The sequence below is a fragment of the Procambarus clarkii genome, chromosome 27 (assembly GCF_040958095.1).
Source record: "Procambarus clarkii isolate CNS0578487 chromosome 27, FALCON_Pclarkii_2.0, whole genome shotgun sequence".
In the NCBI taxonomy this organism is placed as follows: Eukaryota; Metazoa; Arthropoda; class Malacostraca; order Decapoda; family Cambaridae; genus Procambarus; species Procambarus clarkii.
Genome location: NC_091176.1, coordinates 6,377,253 through 6,404,078, shown reverse-complemented (window position 1 = coordinate 6,404,078; position 26,826 = coordinate 6,377,253). Strand labels below are relative to the sequence as shown.

At 48.3% G+C, this 26,826-nt stretch overlaps 1 protein-coding gene across 2 annotated transcripts; it reads right to left on the bottom strand.

Moving 5' to 3' along the window:
- Positions 1-1,964: 1,964 nt before the first annotated feature.
- On the bottom strand, positions 1,965-25,493 carry LOC138369276 (low-density lipoprotein receptor-like). 2 transcript variants are annotated; one of them, XM_069332297.1, is made up of 7 exons: positions 25,375-25,493; positions 22,303-22,422; positions 21,251-21,364; positions 9,669-9,797; positions 8,158-8,265; positions 4,085-4,192; positions 1,965-2,456 (listed from the first exon to the last, which is right to left on the bottom strand). In XM_069332297.1, exons 1-7 carry the CDS (start codon positions 25,418-25,420, stop codon positions 2,341-2,343), a joined length of 741 nt encoding a protein of 246 aa, XP_069188398.1. In that variant the 5' UTR covers positions 25,421-25,493; the 3' UTR covers positions 1,965-2,340. The 2 variants fall into 2 exon arrangements, with proteins under 2 accessions (XP_069188398.1, XP_069188400.1); XM_069332299.1 differs by lacking the exon at positions 21,251-21,364.
- Positions 25,494-26,826: the final 1,333 nt, after the last annotated feature.

The following is a 26,826-nucleotide window of genomic DNA, read 5'->3' as shown; positions in this document are numbered from 1 at the left end:
AGATTGTCAGTCATTCTCAAGTCACAATCGACTTGAGAATGGTCCAGGACGGACCGAAACGTCGTCGTCCCTTCAACTTCTAGTGTGTGGTCTGGTCAACAGAGAGAAAGATCAAGACAGGAAAGGGTGTGAGTGTGCGAGTCAACACGAGTGGGCTCACCAGTATTCAGAAGAGACAGAATAAGAGAGGACAAATGGTTCGAGACGGCGGCCTCGGGTGTTTGTCAGAACATCACCCTAGAGGGTATGTCGACAGTTAAAATCGTCCAAAAGGAGCACAGGTTCTGGTAAGGAGTCCAAAAGGTGTTTAAGATCAGGGAGAGAAAGTGGAACATTTGAGGGGGAGATAAATGGAACAGACCGTATACCATTTACTCACAAAGACACAGGCGGCAGAGGAATGAATGCGCGTCTGAAAAAGTAGGGGGACGAAGGGAATAACAATACAGACCAAGAGAATAGTAAAGTTTCAAAACCTTGAGGGGAAGAGACAAAGGAATAACTGTGGAAGCGACCAGGACGAGCGCCAAGCATCGGGAGACATACACAAAGCAGCGAAAACCGTAAGATTCCGTCTCCCAAAAAGAATACCAATGATGCCAATATTAGTCTGCTTGACATAATCAACATAGCTCCTACACAAAAATGAGTTTCCAATTGGCCTCTTCATTGCCACGAGAAAGGTTTTTTGATACTGTTAACCATAACTATCTCTTACTTAATCATCATCATTATCGAATCCGAAACCTTGCTCTGAACTACATTCGATCCTATCTTAGTGACAGACACCAATATGTAGCCATCAATGACATAACCTCCCCCACTCTACCATTACCAGTAGGAGTGCTACAGGGCAGCATCTTAGGACCTCTTCTATTTTTTTGTATACATCAATGATTTGCCATGTATTCTTTCACTTACATTCTTGTACAGCCACCAGCACGCATAACATTTCGGGCAAATCCTTAATTCGTAATTTTCCCTGGAATACGACACGCCAAATCGTTTAACAACCAGGTACCCATTCACTGCTGGGTGAACAGAGGCTACAGTTAAGGATTGGCGCGTAGTCAATCCTCCACGGCCAGGACACGAACCCAGGCCAAATCGGCTGCGAAGCGCCGGTTGAGTGTTTTACCACTGCGCCACGGGGACCTCAGCCCGTCCTCCAAACAAAGATCCAAAAGTGATTCCATGCAGCCGCCAAACCCGCTGTTTATGAATGAAAAGTGGTTTACACACGACTCACAACTGCTGACGTTCGAACATATCCGGAACAAGTGCTTCACTGACGAATTTTGTTCGAATCACAACGCTATAAATGCTTCACTCACGTACTACAAATACAAATAATCGCCAACAGAACCTAAACACCTGACCTAACCTATCCTATGCCTATATATGCACAATATGCCAATATATTATAATATTAATTTATACTTGAGAAAATTCCCGTTTTGAATGAACAGCATGTTAAAATTTATGAATGCGTCTGTGGGGTCGACCGCTGGATGTAATGGACTTGAGTCGAGGACGGGTTGGGGACCTATACTATTTGCTGACGTTATTACCTTCATCTACTCAGACCACAGCCCACACACACACACTAAATAGTATACAATTTGGCTGCCTGTCCCCAGACACAATGAAGTATTATTATTATTATTATTATTATTATTATGACCCTCAATGTAGTGTTACAAATATCAACTCTTAATTACAAGCCTCAGTTCATATTCACAACCCTCCACTCATAGTTACAACCCTCCACTCATAGTTACAAACTACCATTCACTGTTACAATAGCATCACTCAGTGTCACTAGAACAACTCACAACTGCACATTTTCTTGTAAAATTGCCCAATACGTATTTTCAAAGTTTCTTAAAATTCAATCTAATCATCGCTATAATGTACCAGTATCTATACTAAAATATATTTAACTAAATTTTAAACTCAAGACAATTTGATGTTATATATATTTAAGAAAAATCATAAACACATACATGCTCTACTGAGAAAGGAATTTATAGAAAATGAATACACAGTAATAATTATTACTAATGTGGGACTCGGGTAAATTGAAGCAAGATATAACTAATATAGTTTATATATCCAAGACTCCTGGTGGTTGTTGTTTTTGTTAAAGTTTCGCTACCTGAAACAAAAGTTCCAAGTAGCACGGGCTATGGTGAGCCCGTATATATAATTTTGTTTGACTCCTGGTCTTCCACTGAGCCAACCAGGACAGTCAGTGACCTTCGCGCCATGCAGACTCCAGAGTGGCGTCGAGGCGCCGTCGTAAAGATGGCGTAGGTGAAGGCACTGGTGTCAGTAGAGTTACTTCCTGCGGAAAGTGTCCAGCTTGCGGAGGAGCTTGTTCTGGCGGTGGGGTCTGCGGCGGCGGGGCCTGCGGGGCCTGCGGGGCCTGGCCGCAGGCGGGACTACCATCACTCCTGCCCGGAAACTCGTTGTCAATGTCTCTAACATGGATGCGGATGGCATTATTGAAAGAAAGATGTGGTTACTTGCTTACCTAGATGTATTGTGGGTAGTTACATAGATTTATAGTCAAGAACATACAACACTTTCAACTGAAACAAAAATAGATCACATTAACGTGGTGTACGGTGAGAAAGTGAGCAGGACCCGTAGTTCCTGTTCACTTTCTCGTCGATATAACACTTTAATGTGATTTATTTGTGCATATTGATGAGAAGCGTTGGAGGTGGAACTCCTGGACCACAGCCAGAGTGCAGGGGAGGCAATGTGAAATCTCCATTGAGCTTTAGTGGAAGCCTCAGGACCCCTAGAGGATTCAGTTGAATCCCAGGTTGGATTGCTTTTACCATGTCATAGTGTAGTGGTCTAGGGCGTGTGCTTGGTTGTACCCAGTGTGCAGGTTTGAATCCTCCTCATGGCTCCTATACTGATTTTGTTCTTCCAACTTAAAGATACATAGGCACAAGAAATACAAAGACTACTGACATTATAAACAAGTATCGTATTGTTATCAACGGACACCAAGGAATATTTTGCTCTGCCCAACTACAAACATCTGGAGGAATATTTAACAACGGTAAGTTCATAACCTACACAGTTTACAACCTACGTTCTTAATTACCTACTAAGTAAGTTCACAACCTACACAGTTCTCGAGGACCAGGTAAATGTACAGATGTAACTGTTCCCGTTGTGGGTGACAGGAAGTCTGTACTGTGGCTTATTGATGCTTCTGCCTCTCCCTTGACCATGCACCTACTGATCTCCCACAGGATGCAACCCACATTAGTTCCCTAACTCACTAGTGCATATTTGACTGCTAGGTGGAGGAAACTTGTACAACCTTTTCTCTCCTGGCCGGGGATTAAACTCGGGGTCCCTCGATTGTGAGCTGAGGACGTAGACTACTGCTGTCCTCATAATATCAGTCATACTGACGACCCTAGAGTAACTAGACCTCTCAACACCTACCAAGTACCACCACTGACGACCCAAGAGTTACTAGACCTCTCAACACCCACTAAGTACCACCACTGACGACCCAAGAGTTACTAGACCTCTCAACACCCACTAAGTACCACCACTGACGACCCAAGACTAACTAGACCTCTCAACACCCACTAAGTACCACCACTGACGACCCAAGAGTTACTAGACCTCTCAACACCCACTAAGTACCACCACTGACGACCCAAGACTAACTAGACCTCTCAACACCCACTAAGTACCACCACTGACGACCCAAGAGTTACTAGACCTCTCAACACCCACTAAGTACCACCACTGACGACCCAAGAATAACTAGACCTCTCAACACCCACTAAGTACCACCACTGACGACCCTAGAGTAACTAGACCTCTCAACACCTACCAAGTACCACCACTGACGACCCAAGAGTTACTAGACCTCTCAACACCCACTAAGTACCACCACTGACGACCCAAGAGTTACTAGACCCCTCAACACCCACTAAGTACCACCACTGACGACCCAAGAATAACTAGACCTCTCAACGCACTGAATATCGACCACTGACGCTGCAATAATTACTACTCCTCTTAACTCCCACTAAGTACTGACCACAGTCGGCCTCGTCGCTGCCACCAAAGCAGTCCACGAAGCCGTCGCAGTGGAACTCTATGGGGATGCAGTCGCCGTCACTACAGTGGAAGTCGGTGGGGCCGCAGTCTGTAGGTAGAGAGGTACACTTTTGTGAATATTTGTGTGGCTTCCCATCGTTAGGTACGCGCGGCTGCCTGTTAGCTTAGGTTCCTCTACCTAGGCCACCGACTGACCTTACCAGGATGTAACCCACAACAGTCGCCTAGTTCCTCGGTATCTTCCTCGGTATCTTTATTTACCGATATGTGAACAGGGGCATTAGATGTAAATAAACGCGCCCAAACCTCTCTGTCGTGCCGGGGACTCAAACCTGGGACTTTATAATTATTTTTGTTGTCACTAGTGTGTGAATATTTCTAGATGATACAATGTCGAGCCTTCAACGCTGATGACAAAATATTGCATATTTTGGTGATCAAGTGAAACATTTTTGCAAAGCAATAAACACATATTACGGTTTCTGGCAAGTCTTAAAGCTAACAAAATACACTACAATGAAAACAAAAACAAACTACACAACAAAAAGACTGATGAAGTTGGGAGCAGGATTAAATCTATATAAATACAAATGTAAATGTTCTTTTTTGTTCAAAATCGCTAATCTCCGAAAGTTCTTCACTGATTGCTTTGAAATTTTGACAACGTTCCATTCAAATGCGCGTGTGTTATTAAATACCTACTATATAAATGCCTCACTTGTGACAGGTAAAAACATGTTTTTTTTTTTTAAACAGCGCCATCTGTTGGATGTAAAATACGCTATACTAAATATTTTACAATTCCTCTTCAGTGTTTCCGATTCCATTGTTAAATTGAATTTTCATAGATTTGGATTTATTTTCATTTTGATTTAATTATTTTGTGTGACATTGCGTTGGATTTGAGCTGTGTCATTTATCATACCGTTCATTTCGTGAGTTATAGTTACTTTCTTATTTTTTCGTTTTTTTTAATTTCTTTTTTTTTTATCTGTTCTTATTTTTCAGTGATGAGAACATCAGATCATTTGATGTTTCCATCGATTCCTGTTACTATTTTGAACGATCGCTACGTTCAAAATAGTAACAGGAATCGATAAAATTGATAGGGAAGAATTCCTGAGACCGGGAACTTCAAGAACAAGAGGTCATAGATTTAAACTAACGAAACAAAGCTGCTAGAGAAACATACGAAAATTCACTTTTGTAAACAGAGTGGTAGACGGTTGGAACAAGTTAAGTGAGAAGGTGGTGGCGGCCAAGACCGTCAGTAATTTCAAAGCGTTATATGACAGTGCTGGGGAGACGGGACACCACGAGCGTAGCTCTCATCCTGTAACTACACTTAGGTAATTACAATATGTCCACGCCAGCCAGCTCCACCCACGCGACTGGTGTTGCTAGAGAATGCACGGCATGGCGTCTACAAGGTACCAACTAAAACCCACATGAAACCTCTAGATACTCTGCTACCTCTGCTATATCGTGGAGTTAAGTCTGTGGTATTTGTTTAGTAACATAGCTGATTTCCTGGTTAGACCATTATGTGCATACCCATCTATCCATTTAAGTTGCAAAGTAGTGATCGGTGCTTATATAATGATATTATTTTATTGTTTTCTGGTGCATTAATATTTCTGACTGCCTGTATTTCCAATTATATATTTGTATGTTCTTTGTTACCCTTACTTTAAGTATATTGCTTTGCTGAATAAGCAGTTTTATTTACCCTAGACACTTTAGTAGGCAAGGCCGTATTATTATATATTTTCTAACAACTGCAACAAAGGAACCATACCCAGAGGTCAAGGGACGTAACACAAGGATATTATATATATTATATATATATATATATATATATATATATATATATATATATATATATATATATATATATATATATATATATATATATATATATATACACACGAGACTGAAAACTTACACCATTCAGGCTTGTTCGCATATATATATATATATATATATATATATATATATATATATATATATATTATATATATATGTCGTACCTAGTAGCCAGAACGCACTTCTCAGCCTACTATGCAAGGCCCAATTTGCCTAATAAGCCAAGTTTTCATGAATTGTTTTTCGACTACCTAACCTAACTTTTTCGGCTACCTAACCTAACCTATAAAGATAGGTTAGGTTAGGTTAGGTAGGGTTGGTTAGGTTCGGTCATATATCTACGTTAATTTTAACTCCAATAACAAAAAATTGACCTCATACATAATGAAATGGGTAGCTTTATCATTTCATAAGAAAAAAATTAGAGAAAATATAATAATTCAGGAAAACTTGGCTTATTAGGCAAATCGGGCCTTGCATAGTAGGCCGAGAAGTGCCTTCTGGCTACTAGGTACGACATATATATATCGTTATATATATATATATATATATATATATATATATATATATATATATATATATATATATATATAAATATATATATATATATATATGTGTGTGTGTGTGTGTGTGTGTGTGTGTGTGTGTGTGTGTGTGTGTGTGTGTGTGTGTGTGTGTGTGTGTGTGTGTGTGGAAGGAGCTGGTCAGTGGGACACTCTTGCCAATTCACACACCCGACCAACTTTTCCAAATGACGGTAAACAGGCCAAATGGGATAGCCCCATAGTGGAGAACATTGCCAAAGCATTGCTGGACGCAGCTTCTCAGAAGGACAGAGCGCGTCTTCTAGCTGTGCCAAGCCCCCCATGCCGGGGACTTCCTGTTGGCAGTCCCTAATTCCGCCTTGGGCATCCGCCTGGACCATCAGACCCTAAGTATTGGTGTTGCCCTGCGCCTTGCCGCCCCTATCTCCACCGAGCACCGGTGTGTTTGCGGCCATGCACGGGCAGACCAATACGGCAGCCATGGTCTCATCTGTCGTAAGACACAGGGAAAGATTGCCAGACATGAAGCAGTCAATGACATCATCAAGAGAAGTTTGGCTACAGCTGGGTGTCCAGCACAAAGGGAACCCCAGTTGTGCAGACCTGACAACAGCCAAAAACGCCCAGATGGAGTCACCCAGCAGCCATGGAGAGAAGGTAAACAGGTCGTATGGGATTACACCTGTGCATCTACATTGGCTGATACCTATTTACGTTACAGCTCAGCGGAGGGAGGTGGGACAGCCACCTTCAGGGAGACCCAGAAAATCCACAAGTACAGAGACCTAGAACGTTGTTACAGGTTCGTGCCGATAGGCTCTGAGACTCTGGGCGCCTGGGGTAAATGTGCACTCAAGTTTTTAAAGGAGGTTGGTGAGGAACTCATTGGGAAAAGTAGAGACCCACGAGCAGCCAGTTTCCTGTTCCAGCGCCTCAGTGTCGCAGTTCAGAGGGGAAATGCGTGCTGTATCCTGGGTACGCACCCAACTTCCGAGGAGCTGGACGAGGTCTTCGAACGCTGATTGTTTGTTATATATTTGCGTGTGTTCTCTGTAAACTGTAGCATTGCAATAAAATAAAACAAAACATACAAAAAAATAATAGGGGTGGTAGGAGAAGAAAAGAATAAAGTATTCAGTGAGAATCCACAAGATCTTCTCTGAATGCTCTTTGTTCTTCTTCGAGGATGTGAGTCCCTGCAATTACACCAGAGGTGGTACCCCCTAAAATAAATAAATAAATAAATATATATTATATATATATATATATATATATATATATATATATATATATATATATATATATATGACAATGTCAGATCACGGAGGAAGAACTGAAACAGGAATTTCCCTAAGTACTTTCGTATTTAATAATACATCTTCAGAAGGGTCTTGTAGAAGATGTATTAGTAAAATACGGACCACACCACAGAGAGCCTCGTCCCCACCACACCAACCAACAAAGACAGTAAACAACTCACCACAGAGCGCCTCGTCCCCACCACACCAACCAACAAAGACAGTAAACAACTCACCACAGAGAGCCTCGTCCTCACCACAACAACCAACAAAGACAGTAAACAACTCACCACAGAGCGCCTCGTCCCCACCACACCAACCAACAAAGACAGTAAACAACTCACCACAGAGAGCCTCGTCCTCGCCCCTCTGGCAGTTCTCATAGTTGTCACAGACGAACATGTCAGCAACACACAGGTCGTCGAGGCAGTGGAAGCCCTCGCTACACTCACCTGCCACAGGGACGGCCACAGTCACTCTCACATCATAGTGTTAAATAGAACAATAATCATATTTTAAACTTCTACAACTATAGGTTGATGTATAAACATAAACGTTCGTAAATACAGAAGATAAAATTATATGGAGAGATGAGGTTTGCTTCTACATGCATACATACATACAAACATACTTAAATACATACATACAATCGTACATTCATACATACATACATACATACACACACACACACACACACACACACACACACACACACATACATACATGCATAAAATACATACATACATACATACATATACATACATGTATGTATGTTTCCTGTTTCTAATATATGTAAACGATCTTCCGGAGGGTATAGACTCGATCCTCTCAATGTTTGCTGATGATGCAAAAATTATGAGAAGAATCAAGACGGATGAAGATGGCTGCTAAAGTTCAACTCTGGAAAGTGTAAAGTAATGAAATTAGGGGAAGGGAGCAGGAGGCTGAATACAAGGTATCATCTGGGAGGTGAAATCCTGCAAGAGTCAAATAGAGAGAAAGATCTGGGGGTTGATATCACACCGAACCTGTCCCCAGAGGCCCACATCAAAAGAATATATCATCAGCGGCATATGCTAGACTGGCCATCATAAGAACTGCCTTTAGAAACTTGTGTAAGGAATCGTTAAGGACCCTGTTTACCACTTATGTAAGACCAATCCTGGAATATGCAGCTCCAGTCTGGAGTCCATACCTAGTTAAACACAAGACAAAGTTAGGGAAGATTCAGCGGTATGCCACCAGGCTCGTCCTGGAACTGAGAGGAATGAGTTACAAGGAAAGGCTAAAGGAGCTGAATCTCACAACCCTGGAAAACAGAAGAGTAAGGGGAGACATGATAACCACCTACAAAATTCTCAGGGGAATTAACAGGGTGGACAAAGACAAATTCTTCAGCACGGGTGGGACACGAACAAGGAGACACAGGTGGAAACTTAGTACCCAGATGAGCCACAGAGACGTTAGAAAGAATTTTTTCAGTGTCAGTAGATAATAAATGGAATGCACTAGGAAGTGATGTGGTGGAGGCTGACTCCATACACAGTTTCAAATGTAGATATGATAGAGCCCAGTAGGCTCAGGAACCTGTACACCAGTTGATTGACAGTTGAGACGCGGGACCAAAGAGCCAAAGCTCAACCCCCGCAAGCACAATTAGGTGAGTACATACATACATACATACATACATACATACATACATACATACATACATACATACATACATACACACATACATACACACATACACACATACATACACACATACAGAACGCGACATGTGAGCCCTCTCCAGCAGTGCTGGTAGAGACACAAGCCAGTCAGTGCCCGCTGGAGGAGGACCCGACACACTCACTACACTCGTGTTCGTCCTCTGTGAAGGAGCAGTCCTTGTAGCCGTCACACACGAACACCTTGTTGATGCACAGACCTTCCAAGCACTGGTACTGGTCCTCGTCACACACCGGCGTCGCGGTGCTCACGGCTGGTCAGGGTACAAGGGGGGGCTGGTCAGGGTACAAGGCACAAGGGGGCTGGTCAGGGTACAAGGGGGGCTGGTCAGGGTACAAGGGGGGGGGGCTGGTCAGGGTACAAGGGGGGCTGGTCAGGGTACAAGGGGGGCTGGTCAGGGTACACGGTACAAGGGGGGCTGGTCAGGGTACAAGGGGGGGCTGGTCAGGGTACAAGGGGGGGCTGGTCAGTGTACAAGGGGGGGATGGTCAGGGTACAAGGGGGCTGGTCAGGGTACAAGGGGGGGGGGGGGGGGTCTGGTCAGTGTACAAGGGGGGGGGCTGGTCAGGGTACAAGGGGGGCTGGTCAGGGTACAAGGGGGGAGGCTGGTCAGTGTACAACGGGGGGAGGCTGGTCAGTGTACAAGGGGGGGCTGGTCAGGGTACAAGGGGGGCTGGTCAGGGTACAAGGGGGGCTGGTCAGGGTACAAGGGGGGGCTGGTCAGGGTACAAGGGGGGGGGCTGGTCAGGGTACAAGGGGGGGGGCTGGTCAGGGTACAAGGGGGGGGGGCTGGTCAGGGTACAAGGGGGGGGCTGGTCAGGGTACAAGGGGGGACTGGTCAGGGTACAAGGGGGGGGGGCTGGTCAGGGTACAAGGGGGGGGGCTGGTCAGGGTACAAGGGGGGGGGGCTGGTCAGGGTACAAGGGGGGGGCTGGTCAGGGTACAAGGGGGGGCTGGTCAGGGTACAAGGGGGGGGGGCTGGTCAGGGTACAAGGGGGGGGCTGGTCAGGGTACAAGGGGGGGGGGCTGGTCAGGGTACAAGGGGGGGGGGCTGGTCAGGGTACAAGGGGGGGGGGCTGGTCAGGGTACAAGGGGGGACTGGTCAGGGTACAAGGGGGGGGGGCTGGTCAGGGTACAAGGGGGGGGGCTGGTCAGGGTACAAGGGGGGGGGCTGGTCAGGGTACAAGGGGGGGGCTGGTCAGGGTACAAGAGGGGGGCTGGTCAGGGTACAAGAGGGGACTGGTCAGGGTACAAGAGGGGGCTGGTCAGGGTACAAGGGGGGGGCTGGTCAGGGTACAAGAGGGGACTGGTCAGGGTACAAGAGGGGACTGGTCAGGGTACAAGAGGGGACTGGTCAGGGTACAAGAGGGGACTGGTCAGGGTACAAGAGGGGACTGGTCAGGGTACAAGAGGGGACTGGTCAGGGTACAAGAGGGGGCTGGTCAGGGTACAAGGGGGGGCTGGTCAGGGTACAAGGGGGGGGCTGGTCAGGGTACAAGGGGGGGCTGGTCAGGGTACAAGAGGGGGCTGGTCAGGGTACAAGGGGGGCTGGTCAGGGTACAAGAGGGGACTGGTCAGGGTACAAGAGGGGACTGGTCAGGGTACAAGAGGGGACTGGTCAGGGTACAAGAGGGGGCTGGTCAGGGTACAAGGGGGGCTGGTCAGGGTACAAGAGGGGACTGGTCAGGGTACAAGAGGGGACTGGTCAGGGTACAAGAGGGGACTGGTCAGGGTACAAGAGGGGACTGGTCAGGGTACAAGGGGGGGGGCTGGTCAGGGTACAAGAGGGGACTGGTCAGGGTACAAGAGGGGACTGGTCAGGGTACAAGAGGGGACTGGTCAGGGTACAAGAGGGGACTGGTCAGGGTACAAGAGGGGACTGGTCAGGGTACAAGAGGGGACTGGTCAGGGTACAAGAGGGGGCTGGTCAGGGTACAAGGGGGGGGGCTGGTCAGGGTACAAGAGGGGACTGGTCAGGGTACAAGAGGGGACTGGTCAGGGTACAAGAGGGGACTGGTCAGGGTACAAGAGGGGGCTGGTCAGGGTACAAGGGGGGGGGGCTGGTCAGGGTACAAGAGGGGACTGGTCAGGGTACAAGAGGGGACTGGTCAGGGTACAAGAGGGGACTGGTCAGGGTACAAGAGGGGACTGGTCAGGGTACAAGAGGGGGCTGGTCAGGGTACAAGAGGGGGCTGGTCAGGGTACAAGAGGGGGCTGGTCAGGGTACAAGAGGGGACTGGTCAGGGTACAAGAGGGGGCTGGTCAGGGTACAAGAGGGGACTGGTCAGGGTACAAGAGGGGGCTGGTCAGGGTACAAGAGGGGACTGGTCAGGGTACAAGAGGGGACTGGTCAGGGTACAAGAGGGGGCTGGTCAGGGTACAAGAGGGGGCTGGTCAGGGTACAAGAGGGGGCTGGTCAGGGTACAAGAGGGGGCTGGTCAGGGTACAAGAGGGGGCTGGTCAGGGTACAAGAGGGGGCTGGTCAGGGTACAAGAGGGGGCTGGTCAGGGTACAAGAGGGGGCTGGTCAGGGTACAAGAGGGGGCTGGTCAGGGTACAAGAGGGGGCTGGTCAGGGTACAAGAGGGGGCTGGTCAGGGTACAAGAGGGGACTGGTCAGGGTACAAGGGGGGGCTGGTCAGGGTACAAGAGGGGACTGGTCAGGGTACAAGGGGGGGCTGGTCAGGGTACAAGAGGGGACTGGTCAGGGTACAAGAGGGGGCTGGTCAGGGTACAAGAGGGGGCTGGTCAGGGTACAAGAGGGGGCTGGTCAGGGTACAAGAGGGGACTGGTCAGGGTACAAGGGGGGGCTGGTCAGGGTACAAGAGGGGACTGGTCAGGGTACAAGAGGGGACTGGTCAGGGTACAAGGGGGGGCTGGTCAGGGTACAAGAGGGGACTGGTCAGGGTACAAGAGGGGACTGGTCAGGGTACAAGGGGGGGGGGCTGGTCAGGGTACAAGGGGGGGGGCTGGTCAGGGTACAAGGGGGGGGGGCTGGTCAGGGTACAAGAGGGGGCTGGTCAGGGTACAAGGGGGGGCTGGTCAGGGTACAAGAGGGGGCTGGTCAGGGTACAAGAGGGGACTGGTCAGGGTACAAGGGGGGGCTGGTCAGGGTACAAGAGGGGACTGGTCAGGGTACAAGGGGGGGGGGCTGGTCAGGGTACAAGGGGGGGGGGCTGGTCAGGGTACAAGGGGGGGGGCTGGTCAGGGTACAAGAGGGGGCTGGTCAGGGTACAAGGGGGGGCTGGTCAGGGTACAAGAGGGGACTGGTCAGGGTACAAGGGGGGGGGGCTGGTCAGGGTACAAGGGGGGGGGGCTGGTCAGGGTACAAGGGGGGGGGGCTGGTCAGGGTACAAGGGGGGGCTGGTCAGGGTACAAGGGGGGGCTGGTCAGGGTACAAGAGGGGGCTGGTCAGGGTACAAGGGGGGGCTGGTCAGGGTACAAGGGGGGGCTGGTCAGGGTACAAGAGGGGGCTGGTCAGGGTACAAGGGGGGGCTGGTCAGGGTACAAGGGGGGGCTGGTCAGGGTACAAGGGGGGCTGGTCAGGGTACAAGAGGGGGCTGGTCAGGGTACAAGGGGGGGGCTGGTCAGGGTACAAGAGGGGGCTGGTCAGGGTACAAGGGGGGGCTGGTCAGGGTACAAGGGGGGGCTGGTCAGGGTACAAGGGGGGGCTGGTCAGGGTACAAGAGGGGGCTGGTCAGGGTACAAGGGGGGGCTGGTCAGGGTACAAGGGGGGGCTGGTCAGGGTACAAGGGGGGGCTGGTCAGGGTACAAGGGGGGGCTGGTCAGGGTACAAGAGGGGGCTGGTCAGGGTACAAGAGGGGGCTGGTCAGGGTACAAGAGGGGGCTGGTCAGGGTACAAGGGGGGGCTGGTCAGGGTACAAGGGGGGGCTGGTCAGGGTACAAGGGGGGGCTGGTCAGGGTACAAGAGGGGGCTGGTCAGGGTACAAGGGGGGGCTGGTCAGGGTACAAGAGGGGGCTGGTCAGGGTACAAGAGGGGGCTGGTCAGGGTACAAGAGGGGGCTGGTCAGGGTACAAGAGGGGGCTGGTCAGGGTACAAGAGGGGGCTGGTCAGGGTACAAGGGGGGGGCTGGTCAGGGTACAAGAGGGGGCTGGTCAGGGTACAAGGGGGGGCTGGTCAGGGTACAAGGGGGGGCTGGTCAGGGTACAAGGGGGGGCTGGTCAGGGTACAAGAGGGGGCTGGTCAGGGTACAAGGGGGGGCTGGTCAGGGTACAAGGGGGGGCTGGTCAGGGTACAAGAGGGGGCTGGTCAGGGTACAAGAGGGGGCTGGTCAGGGTACAAGGGGGGGCTGGTCAGGGTACAAGGGGGGGCTGGTCAGGGTACAAGAGGGGGCTGGTCAGGGTACAAGGGGGGGCTGGTCAGTGTACAAGGGGGGGCTGGTCAGGGTACAAGGTGGGGGGCTGGTCAGGGTACAAGGTGGGGGGCTGGTCAGGGTACAAGGGGGGGCTGGTCAGGGTACAAGGGGGGGGCTGGTCAGGGTACAAGGTGGGCTGGTCAGGGTACAAGGTGGGGGGCTGGTCAGGGTACAAGGGGGGGCTGGTCAGGGTACAAGGGGGGCTGGTCAGGGTACAAGGGGGACTGGGAAAAATTCAAGGTACAAGGAGGGATTATCAAGAATATATGAACTTTTCAGAGGCACCGTCAACCATTGTTGTGTCAAGAGCTCTCCAGTTATCGCTTTCGAAGTTCATATTAATAAACGAAAAGTTAAAGGTTCAATGTTGGTCTATATAAATGTATTTATTCTTGACAATGACAATCAAACATGAAGCATATATAAGTTTGCTGTCGTCACATAAAAAATTCAGTTAGAAAGTACATTACAAAATTATCAAAAGGTAAATAAATTTTATGAATTTAATATTTTCTTTGTAAGTAGAAGGTAACATAAGGTAATTATCTCAAACTATTTTCTCGGTTATATATTTTACCGAACATTATAAGTGATAGAACGGAAGAAGGGAATGGTGCTCAACCATTTGGACCGTCAAGGATCGAACGCCGACCTGCAAGTAAGTAATTATCAAAAGAAGGCACCAAACCGGGAAGGCTATGTAGCACCATCAAATACGCAAAATAATCAGAGGGTGCTAAATATCACCAAGGATGCCAATACGAGAACAAAAACGAATAAGGCGAACGATATCAAAAGTATCCGAGTCACCAAGAATTCTATCGAGGGACAGGTGACCGCGAGGGGCGGTCGGAAAGCAAGACACACGCTCGTCCTGGAAGTCAGGACATTCAAGAAGGACATGCACGACCGTAAGAGGGACAATGCAACTAGGACAATAAGGAGCAGGGCGGCGCTCCATCAAGTGACCATGGGTTAAGCGAGTATGGCCAATACGCAACCTCGCCAGAGCTGTTTCCCACCGCCGGTTACGGTGGAAGGAGGACGGCCACGAGGAAACACAACATTTAAGAGTACGTAGCTTGTTACCAGTAACAGACAACCAAGAAGCCTGCCAACGAGTAAGGACTGAGGAATGGATAACCGGGTAAAAGTCGGAATACAGAATGCCTTTACGAGAGATGGGACAAGAGCGGACAGCTTCCTTGGCGGCAGCATCCGCACGCTCATTTAAACACACACCAATACGGCTGGGAACCCAACAAAACTCAACCGACTTAAATTTACTGTGAACAAGAAACAGCCAATGCTGGATCTCGACAACTACTGGATGAACCGGATTAAAGGACCCGAGAGCCATGAGGGCACTACGAGAGTCAACAACAACTACAAAGGAAGACTGACAACGAGAAAGCAGGAGACGAAGAGCATAGAGAATAGCATAAAGTTCCGCTGTAAAGATGCTAGTCTCCGGAGGCAAGCGACACATATAAGTGCGATCAGGAAAAACAACAGAGTAGCCAACACCGTCCGCTGACTTAGACCCATCGGTGAAGACAGAAACGGAGCGGGAGTGAGAAGAAAAGTGCTCGAGGAAACGGCGTTTTAGAACCGTAAGAGGGGTAAAAGCTTTAGTGATACGGGTCAAGGATGTACAAAACCGCGGAAGAGGGACCCTCCACGGGGGCAAAGAAGGAACAACACGAGGAGAAACATCAGAAATACGAATGGAAAGAGAATCCTGTAGGCGAGATAACCGGACAGAAAGAGGGAGGTGGTGAAGAGGAACAGGAACCGCAGGAGGGGTAAAAGTTAAAGCACGACAGAGGCGAGAGGAAGGATGTTGCAAGGACCGCGCAAGATAGCGAAGACAGTAGCGATCACGGCGGTCCTGGAGAGACAGGAAGCCAGTGTCAACATACAAGCTAAGGATGGGAGTCGAACGAAAGGCCCCAGAACTGAGGCGCCAGCCAGTATGGTGCAAAGCATCAAGACAGCGAAGAGTAGAAGGAGAAGCAGACGAATAAGCAGGGCAACCATAATCGAGCTTAGACAGGACGAGAGAGGAATGTAAAGCAAGGAGAGTGCACCTATCTGCCCCCCAAGAAGAATGGGACAAGACCCGAAGGAGGGTAAGGGCCTTAGAGCACTCAACACGGAGGTAAGAGATATGGGGAGACCAAGACAAACGAGTGTCAAGGAATAACCCCAAAAGCTTCGCGGAATCTTTGTATTCAAGGGGATGACCATAAAGTGACAAAGAGGGACGAAGAACAACCCGTTTCCGCGTAAAAGTCATGGCACAAGTCTTAGAAGTAGAGAACTTGAAGCCATGATCTGTGGCCCAAGACGACACGGCATCAATTGCAAGTTGAAGCCAGCATTGAAGGAGAGGCGAATCATCACCCTGACAACAAAGGGTAAGATCATCAACATACAGAGCGGAGAAGACACCAGAAGGAAGAGAGGAAAGAAGACCATTGAGGGCAACAAGAAAAAGAGTAGTGCTCAGAACACTACCCTGGGGCACACCTTCGTATTGCTGAAAAGAGGGAGAGAGAGCGGTACCAAGGCGCACCCGAAAGGAACGACGAGAGAGGAAGCTGCGGAGAAAGAGAGGGAGATGACCACGAAGGCCAAAAGAATGAAGTTGAGATAGGATATGATAACGCCAAGTGGTGTCGTAAGCCTTTTCCAGGTCAAAAAGGACGGCAACAACGGAGGTCTTCGCAGCAAAAGCAGTACGAATATAGACCTCCAAGTTCACCAGGACATCTGTCGTGCTGCGGCACTTGCGGAAACCAAATTGAGAAGGGGAGAGGAGGTGATGGTGTTCCAGGAACCACATCAGACGAACGTTAACCATACGTTCAAAGAGTTTGCAGACACAACTTGTGAGAGCAATAGGGCGAAAGTCCTTAGGGGAAGTACCCAGAGACCCCGGTTTGCGAACAGGGAGGACAACGGCATCGAGCCAGTCCTCAGGGACTGACGACGACTCCCAGATCCGATTATACAGACTCAGTAAATACTGAAACGTGCTCGGAGGGAGATGGCGAAGCATCTCATAATGAATACCATCGGAGCCCGCCGCCGTAGAACCGCAGAGGGCCAGGGCAGAACGAAGTTCAGAGAGAGAGAAGGGATCATTATAGGGAAGCTGAAGATGAGTGCAGAAATCTAAAGGACGAAACTCAAGGACAGGTTTACGAAGAAGGAAAGATTGGGGAAGATGAAGACCAGAGCTAACAGAAGAAAAGTGGGAACCCAGTTCGGAAGCGACCTGCAATGGGTCCGCCACAAGAGTATCATGGAGGTGAAGGACCGGTGAAACATCGGGAACGAACTTACCCGCTATCTTGCGGATACGCTTCCAGATCTGGGCCAGAGGGGTTTCGGACGTAATTGTTGAGACATAAGATGCCCAACATTCACGTTTAGCGATGGCCCTACGGGCCACCGCACTCGCTTTCCGAAAGAAAAGAAAAGAATCGGTCGTCTGCCTATGGCGGTGCCTCTTCCAGGCTGCACGCTTACAGCGGACAGCTCGAGCACAGTCCGCATTCCACCAGGGAACGCACTTCCGTGGTCCCCAAGAGGAAGAGCGAGGATTAGAGCGGAGGGCAGCGTTGAAGACAGTGTCAAGAAAAAGGAGGAGAGCGCGAGAGAGAGGCAGAAGGGAGAGGTCAGAGAGAGCAGCACTGAGGGTAAAGAGGGTCCAGTCTGCCTTAGCAAACTGCCACCTAGGGAAAGAGAGGGAAGGGCGAAAAGAGAAAAAGGAAACAAGGATGGGGAAATGATCACTTCCATGGAGGTCATCAAGAACCTGCCACGTGAAATCTAAGTAAAGAGAAGAAGACCGTGTCTAGCAGTCTCCGTGGTGTAGTGGTAAGACACTCGCCTGGCATTCCGCGAGCGCTATGTCATGGGTTCGTATCCTGGCCGGGGAGGATTTACTGGGCGCAATTCCTGGGCGCAATTCCAATTGGGCGCCTCTGTTTAACGCAACAGTAAAATGTGTATTTGGATGAAAAAACGATTCTTCGCGGCAGGGGATCGTATTCCAGGGACCATAGGATTAAGGACTTGCCCAAAACGCTACGCGTACTAGTGGCTGTACAAGAATGTAACAACTCTTGTATATCTCTCAAAAAAAAAAAAAAAAAAAAAAAAAAAGAGCAGAGAGAAAGATCAAGACAAGAAAGGGTGCGAGTCCGAGAGTCCAAATGAGTGGGCTCACCAGAATTCAGAAGAGACAGGGAAGAAGAGAGGAGAAACGGCTCAAGGAGGCGACCCTGGGTATTCGTCAGAACGTCACCCCAAAGAGAATGACGACAATTGAAGTCACCCAGCAGGAGAACAGGCTCCGGCAAGGAGTCTAGGAGGTGTTTCAAATCAGGAAGAGAGAGCGGGACACTCGGGGGGAGATAAATGGAACAAACTGTGTACCATTTCCCCACAAAGATACGAGCAGCAGAACAATGGAAAGGCGAAGGAAAAAGTAAAGGAACAAAGGGAACATCAGCACGAATCAAGAGAGCAGAAGAATTAGAAGCCCCAGCAATGGCTGGGGGGGGGGGGAGAGAAAGGAATAGCCACGAAAACGACCAGGACGAGCACCAAGCATTGGCTCCTGGAGACAGACACAAAGGGGCGAAAACCGCGAAATCAGAAGTTGGAGTTCGAGGAAATTGGCGTAATAACCTCGAACGTTCCATTGAAGAATGGACAACGACGAGAAGAGAAAGGACAAAAACAGAGAACAAGGAAGAAACAAAGGCGAAAGAGCAACAGAGCACGTTAAAGAATATCAGGGTCGGGATCAGGGTCAGCAAAGTCAGGGTTAGGGGGCATGGGTAAACTGAGCAAAGACGGATGGAAGGAAACGGAAGAACAGATCAGAGGTGGGCGGGTGGGGTCCGGAGGAGGAGGAGGAAGAGGAGGAGACAACGGAGAGGAGCAGTCAAGGACAGCAGCAGGAAGAGGGGGAGTAGAAAGAGGGGAGCGCACCCCAGCAAGAGCAGCAACCGAAAGAGAAGCAGGGGCCAAAGAAACCTCCATAGCAGGAACAGGGGGCGCAATCACTGAAACGGGAGGGGAAGGAGCAACAGAGCCAGAAGTAGGAGCTGAGGAAGAAAGCGAAGCCTTCTTACCCGCCGGGGAAGAGGAAGGAGAGGAGCCAGGCTTACGCTTCTGACTTAAAGAGAACGGTGTCCCAGCAACTACGTACCGGGAAACGGATTCCAGTGTCTCAACAGGAGAAGCCGAACGAGAGCACACACGACGGCCGTTAGGAGAGCGATGGACATCCGCCCGCACCGACAGGCAGTGGGGAGAGCCGATAGATGGAGGAAGAGGATGGGAAGGAGGATCGGAGGGGGACGAGGAAGAAGACACAGGAGACATGACAGACCGGGTTGAAAGAAGGGGAACCCCAGACAGAGGACCAGGAGGGGGACCCCTCGGGAGAGAACTCAAAGGAACAGAGGAGGGGGCAGTGGGCGTATCAGGGTCCAAGGCCCGGAAACGGTTGAGAGTCTGAGGAAGGGGGGAAGGACGAGGAGAGGAAGAGCGCAACACGCGAGCATAAGAGATGTTAGTATAAGGCAGGAGCCGGCGAACCTGGCGCCTCGCCTCAGGAAAAGATAAACGCTCGCGGTGCTTCAGGTTAAGGACGGCCGCCTCAAGCTTGTAATGGACACAGGCACGGGAGAAGGTAGGATGGGCCTCACCGCAGTTGAGGCAGCGAGCTTGGGGAGAAGTGCACTCCGACTTAGAGTGACCTTCACTCCCACACAAAGGACAGAGAGAGACAGTCCCAGAGCAGCGGAGGGCACCATGCCCAAACCTCCAGCACTTGTTACAAAGTCGAGGAGAAGGTATATACTCCTGGACAGAGCACCTAGCACCAGCAAGAATGACAGAGGATGGAAGGGTCCTACCATCAAAGGTGATCTTCACAACGCGAAGGGGTTGACGGCGACGACCACGAGGGGGACGAGTAAACGAGTCAACCTGGAGGACAGAATGGCCTTGGGCATGAAGGATATGCCGAATATCATCGTGGCAATCCTGCAGATTCCGAACACCGGTTGCAACATGGGGTGGGAGGAGAATAGTGCCAACACTGGCATTCATCTGAACGTTCTTGGAGACCCGAACAGGGATCTCGCCAAGGCAAGATAAGGCAGCCAAGCGGGAAGCCGCATCCTGAGAAGGAGCAGCAACGACACGTGTACCGAGACGAGTGGGGTTGAAAGTAACAGACGCATCCACGGAATCTACAAGATGCCGATGGAGGGAGAAATCGTCAGGAGGCGCAGAATCAAGAGGGAGGAGATCAAAGTATTTGGCCCATGAAGCAGGACCAAACAAGGCCTGATACGCATCAGCACGGGAAGGAATCCAGCGAGTGCGGTTGGGGCGCGAACGGTGTTGAGAACCCCTAGAGAGAGAGGGGTCAAAAGGCGCAGTAGTCACAACGAAAGACTTAGCCACACCAGGGGACGAAGTGGTCACCACCGGGGGCTGGAGGCTCGACCCAACCACAGAGGAGGGAGGGGAGCTGGGGGAAGAAGTCAGGACGGTCAAAGGAGGAGCAAGGTCGGGGCCCAACGCAGCGGGAGCTACAGAGCCTGGTCTTCCAATACAGGCCGACTCGGGGGCTTGGTCGCCCACCCCACGAGCCTGAGAGGGTACAACGGAAACATTCAACGACAGAGACGAAAAGTGACAAATTCATCCACGAATGTGCCCCCATACCCACCATGGAGCCACAATTAGAGGCAGGACACCCAACAGGAAGCTATCGCCGACCATGCCGGGGCCCCCTAGGGGTGCGTCGTGAGTATACGCCCCACAAACGCCACCTTAAGAACCGTCAGTCCGTCGAGATCGGGTTCAGCGACGAAAGGGGGATTGACAATAAAAGGTTCCCCTCGCTCGAGACGTTGGGTACTACAGTTCTACGGGTGCAAGAGTATGCCTCCTCAAGCACCCGGGCGTCAAAATAGAAGAAGTCCATAGAAATAATCCAAAACAAGCAAAAGGTCGGCAGGAAATGACAAGCAGATAGGAGAAGAGGGGGGAGAAAGACGAAACATAAGAAAAAGGAAAAGCGATCCGGCACAATTGGAGAAGACAGCAGCAGGAGTGCAAGGTCAGAAAAGGACAGAGGACTGCCCAACGGAGCATCACACTCCGACAGCCGTCCACCAAGCCCCCTCACGACGCCAACGGGCCGGATGGGGAGGGGGCTGCAAGAAGCAAGGCCGTCGCTGTACCGACCAGTCATAGTGGTTTACAACTTTAGAACCCTCAAAAAAAACTTACTGCAGTTAAGTTCGTCGTCACCACCAACACAGTCTTCAACGCCATCACAGATGAAGTGCTCTACGATGCAGTTCTTAGACGTCTCGCATCGATAGAAACCTTCGTTGCAGTGCGCTGAAAGACAGACTAGATGACAGCACACTTTAAACTCCTTAGGCAAAGTCCCCCTTGGTATTTGGGGGCTCTAGCAAGTGCCCCTGCTAGTGTGGTCTTCCACGTGTCCCACAAACCTCTAGAATGGGGCCCCCAGCTGGTTTTGGTTAACACAGGTGCATACATAACATTTTGAATGGTTTCAGAGCCCGTAAATACCGGGGAGGATCCGAGAAATGTTAAGGTACAAAACAAGTGTTACAAATTTTGAAATTGAAGACATTTAGGATCTGCATGACAAGCAATGGACTAATTTAACCAGCAGCACGCGAGGACAATGTGAACTTTTCGTTGAGGTCTACTGGTCCAACACCAGGAGTCATCCAGGGGGAGGTATTGTCGCTCAGCACAGCTGTCTGAACTCTCTAGTAAAGATTCCTTTTGGAACAGGAAGCTAACGTTTAAACCTGCCACAGCAGGTATCATGTTACATGAACGTGTCGTAAGTTACCTTACTTACATGAGCATCTCATAGAAAGTTCAGGAGCATGATTAATGAAACATTGACGTGCCGTCTTGCGAGACATGTACATCCTTCCTCAATCATGGCGGCTATGTTATTTTACGAGCTTGGGACCACTGCGAGGTCGTTGTGGACCCACGGTCATGGCTGCTATGGACAGCCTCGTAGTGCTTCCGAGCTCGTAAACTGTGTAATAAAGGTAAACAAAGCCGCCATGATTGAGGAAAGGACATGTACGTGGAATGACAAATCTTGATGATTCCTGGCGTCTCTTGAGCAAGTAGGATCCTCTTACAACAAGTTCGGCTGTTGTAGCAGTGTTGAGGAACTTATTACGGGTCTCGTCTTGCACAACCCTCAAGGTCACCTTACACTTCCCTCAAGATCATATTGCTCACTATTCGAGGTCACAGGAGAACAAATATGACTCACTTACTGCACTGGGACTCATCGTCGCCGTCCTGACAGTCGAGCCAGCCGTCACAAACGTAGCGTGAAGGAATACACTTGTCTTCACCAGCGCACTGGTAAGCTGTACACTCCCACTGTGCTTCAGCTGATGGACCACCGCCCAGCCACCAGGAGGAGGCGGCACATCGGCAGCAGCACCACCAGGAGGAGGAGAAGGAGGAGGAAGAGAAGACAATATTACCATCGTCAGTAGGATGTCCGTTAGTTTTGGATAACTGGTGTAATTAATTTCGTGGGTATCACACCAATGCCAGTGCGTGTATATTTATTATTTATTTACCTATATACAGTAGAAGAAAGTACATCGGACTGTGGGAATACATACATGGGTGATTGTTACAGTCTTACTAAGCCACACACCTCACGGCTGGTCCTGAATCTAACAATAAATGAATAATAAATACATTATAACAATTTGAATACAACATAATAGCTACATTATAACGTGATAGAATAGGTTATACTTATGAAATTGTATGTCTTAAGTACAAAAATTGGGTGAGCGAGTAGTGCACAAGGTACAGTGTGAGTTAGTAGCACAAGGTGGGGAACTGTGAGGATGAAATTAGGTACTTTTTGGTTTTACTTTTGAATACTGTATAGGTTGAGCCCTTATTAATTCATTAGGGAGTGAGGTCCATAGACTGAGTTCATTTACTTGCATGGAGTATTGGCACAGATTTAGTCTGACTCTGGGGATATAAAATATATATTTATTTCTGGTATGGTGCTCAGGGGTTCTATTACATTTATGAGGGGAGAGTTTCAATTCAGAATTATAATCTAGGAATAATGTGTATGCATAAATAACACAGGAGAATATGTGGGGTGAGAATATGGTTAGCATATTTATAGACATAAACAGCGGGGCTGTGTGTTGTCTGAAGACTGTTTATTATAATTCTGACAGCAGATTTTGTGCCTAATGGTGCTGGTGTTACATAATAAAGAAAGAATCAATCAATGATGCTGGTGTATAATGAGAGGAGAGCAGAGTGGGGGACATAATATCTGATTTTAGAGAATATACGCCAACAGTTTTAGTGACTTTTTGGCTGTGTTGTACTCACCAGTTGTGCTTGTGGGGGTTGAGCTTCGGCTCTTTGGTCCCGTCTCTCAACTGTCAATCAACTGGTGTGTAGGTTCCTGAGCCTATTGAACTCTATCATATCTATATTTGAAACTGTGCATGGAGTCCGCTTCCACCACATCACTGCCTAATGCATTCCATTTATTAACTACTCTGACACTGAAACAATTCTTTCTAATGTCTCTGAGGCTCATTTGGGTACTCAGCTTTCACCTGTGTCCCCTTGTGTCAGTACCCCCTTTGTGAGTACGTGAGTATTGAAGTTGTCTCTTGTCTATATAGAGTCCAATGAACTTTCATTTCATTTTTACTATTAGTGTTGACATTGTCTATGTGACGGTGAATTTGGTTTGATGATTTGCTTGCAAACAAAGTGTAAGTTTTTTGTGTGTTTAGTTTGAGTTTGTTGGTTGACATCCATGAATTTACATTTTTCAATTCGTTATTTACAATATTATTTATAGTATGTGGTTTGGGATTTGAACAGATTATTATTATTATTATTATTATTATTATTAGATGAAGGCAGTGTGTCAGCAAATAATACAGGTTTAAGAACGTTAGAGACATTTGGCAAATCATTGATGTACATAAGAAATAAGAGGTCTTAAGATACTGCCCTGTGGCACTCCTACGGCTAACGGTAGAGTCGGGGCGTTATGTCATTGATGACTACATATCCAGCCGTCCACATAAGGCTTCCCAAGCTCAAGAAAACGGTCTAATTAAAGATTCCTTTCCTAACCTACCAGAGGACCCAAAACAGAAAACGGGACAGTACCTCACTTTCGCGAGCGGCTTCCAGTTTTCAGTACGACCATTTTTTGGCTTTATGTAACGCATATGATCGAAATGCGACGTTCTTTGTAAGAGGACAAGTTGACCCATTGGTGACTGTCACTAAGGTTTGACTTAATATAGTTCAGGGCAAGGCCTCGGTCTCCATAGTGATAAAGTATAAGATGTAGTTATGATTTATGGTAACAAAGGCCTTTCTCAGGTCAATGAAGAGGCCAATTCGGAACTCATTTTTTTTTTAAGGTCTGTTTAGATTACATCAGACTAATAATGACATTGTTGGTACTTTTTAGGGAGCGGAAGGAGAACTGACTAGGACTTAATATGTTGAGGTTTACGAGGTAGGAGTAGAGCTGTTTGTAAAGAAATTTTTTCAGATATTGTTGAGAGTAGCGGTAGATTTGTTATTGGTCTGTAATTGTTTATGTCAGCTGTCTCGCCTCCTTTATGAACTGGCGTTACTCTTGCTTTTTCAAGGATATCAGGAAGAGTATGACACTAGAGATTTGTTGAATAGTAGAGCTATGAGTGGTGTAATATCCACATGTCTGTTATATGTCTACAAGACGTCTGTTACATGTCTACAAGACGTCTATTGGATGTCTATAAGACGTCTATTGGATGTCTACGAGACGTCTATTAGATGTCTACGAGACGTCTATTAGATGTCTACGAGACGTCTGTCTGCAAGACGTCTTTGTCTACAAGAAGTCAATAAGATGTACACAAGACACTGAACAAAACAGCATGGCACGCACGGGATGTGTATGAGCATCAGCAGGTATACATACCTGTATTTATCTTATCAACCCCACAGCCTGTATACCAGGTGGTGGGGATAACATGTAACCTACACACTGGCTGTATTCTCCCTGTACACGGGCACACATGTTCATAAATTTTACGTCATTTGTGATGAGGTAAACATTAATACATTGACAGCTTTCCTCGTGTCAAACCCCTCTGAAGTCTGATTCTTATTTAATGACCCATTATTACTTTCAGGTTTTTAAATACATTAATATATAAATAAAATTTAACTGATATATCACCGAGATATGCCATAGATGTGATAGGATAACACTGAACGGTTCGGTTGTTAGAAAATGCATCTTAGAAACACTTAAAGTAACGAGAGGAGGATCTCACCGGCAGCGGCCAGCAGTAGGAGAAGTGGCAGCACCTTGGAGGACATCTTCTCTGAGTGGTGAAGCCACACTCCCCGCGCTCTCTTATATCAACCCCTCCTCATCAACACATGCCAAATGCTCCTTAATCCAGTCACCAAACACACACTCTTCACAACTGATGATGTATGTATTTTCCTCCAGCGCTTCGTTCACGTATTCTGCTCGAGTCCCACTTCTATAAATGATTCACCCACGTACTGCAAATACTACTGGCCAATAGAACCTAACTGCACGAGACTAGCCCGAGGCGACTGGTATCAACACTACATTAGGATCAACACCACATTGGTATCAGTACCACATTGGGATCAACACCACATTGGGATTAATACCACCTGGTTGATACCTGGTTGATGGGGTTCTGGGAGTTCTACTACTCCCCAAGCCCGGCCCGAGGCCAAGCTTGACCTACGAGTTTGGTCCACCAGGCTGTTGCTTGGAGCGGCCCGCAGGCCCACATACCCACCACAGCCCGGTTGGTCCGGAACGTCTTTTAGAAAAGAGTTTAGTTTCCTCTTGAAGATGTCCACGGTTGTTCCGGCAATATTTCTTATGCTCGCTGGGAGGATGTTGAACAACCGTAGACCTCTGATGTTTATACAGTGTTCTCTGATTGTGCCAATGGCACCTCTGCTCTTCACTGGTTCTATTCTGCATTTTCTTCCATATCACATTGGGGATATTGAGGATATCCACACATACACACCATTGGGAATATCCATATCACATTGGGGATGATCACCACATTAGGATCAACACCACATTAGGATCAACACCCCACAAGAAAGGGGTGTTGTGTCGTTCAAATATTGTGAGCGACAAACTGCACCTTCCCTCAGCCACCATACTTACTCAACAGTAATAAGTCTCACCACTTACAGGAAGCCCCCTGTAAGATGACACTGTAGATCATTGGTAGTTTATAAGTTTTTTCACCTACCTCTTGCCCGAAAACCTGTGCGTATTAGTGCCTTAAGCATTGTATATAACAGCTCTATGTAAATTTCCAACATTCTGTTTATAACTCAATATGTTTGTATGTACTTTTACGTAAATACATTTTATTTTTATTTTATTTATTTTATTTTATTAGATGAAGTCAAAGTTCTGCTTCATTAAGACTGCTTAGTTCTAATATCACCAATTTCTATCAAATGGGTAAATATATAAATTTCAATAAATAATACAAATCTGTGAAAATTTTTGTGTATTTTTGAAGTATAAAAACCCACCGCCTCACCTCACACCTGTTCCTTACCTCACACCTGCTCCTTACCTCACACCTGCTCCTTACCTCACTCCTGCTCCTTACCTCACACCTGCTCCTTACCTCACACCTGCTCCTTACCTCACTCCTGCTCCTTACGTTACACCTGTTCCTTACCTCACACCTGTTCCTTACCCCACACCT

Bases quoted from the DNA above. Each gene is read 5' to 3' on its own strand.
- LOC138369276 (XM_069332297.1), bottom strand. From the start codon at position 25,420: ATGTCCTCCAAGGTGCTGCCACTTCTCCTACTGCTGGCCGCTGCCG. The intron at 4,193-8,157 runs GTGAGTTGTTTA...CTCTACCTACAG, and splicing joins CGAGGACGAGGCTCTCTGTG to ACTGCGGCCCCACCGACTTC. The intron at 2,457-4,084 runs GTCAGTACTTAG...GTTTCCGGGCAG, and splicing joins CAGCGACGAGGCCGACTGTG to GAGTGATGGTAGTCCCGCCT.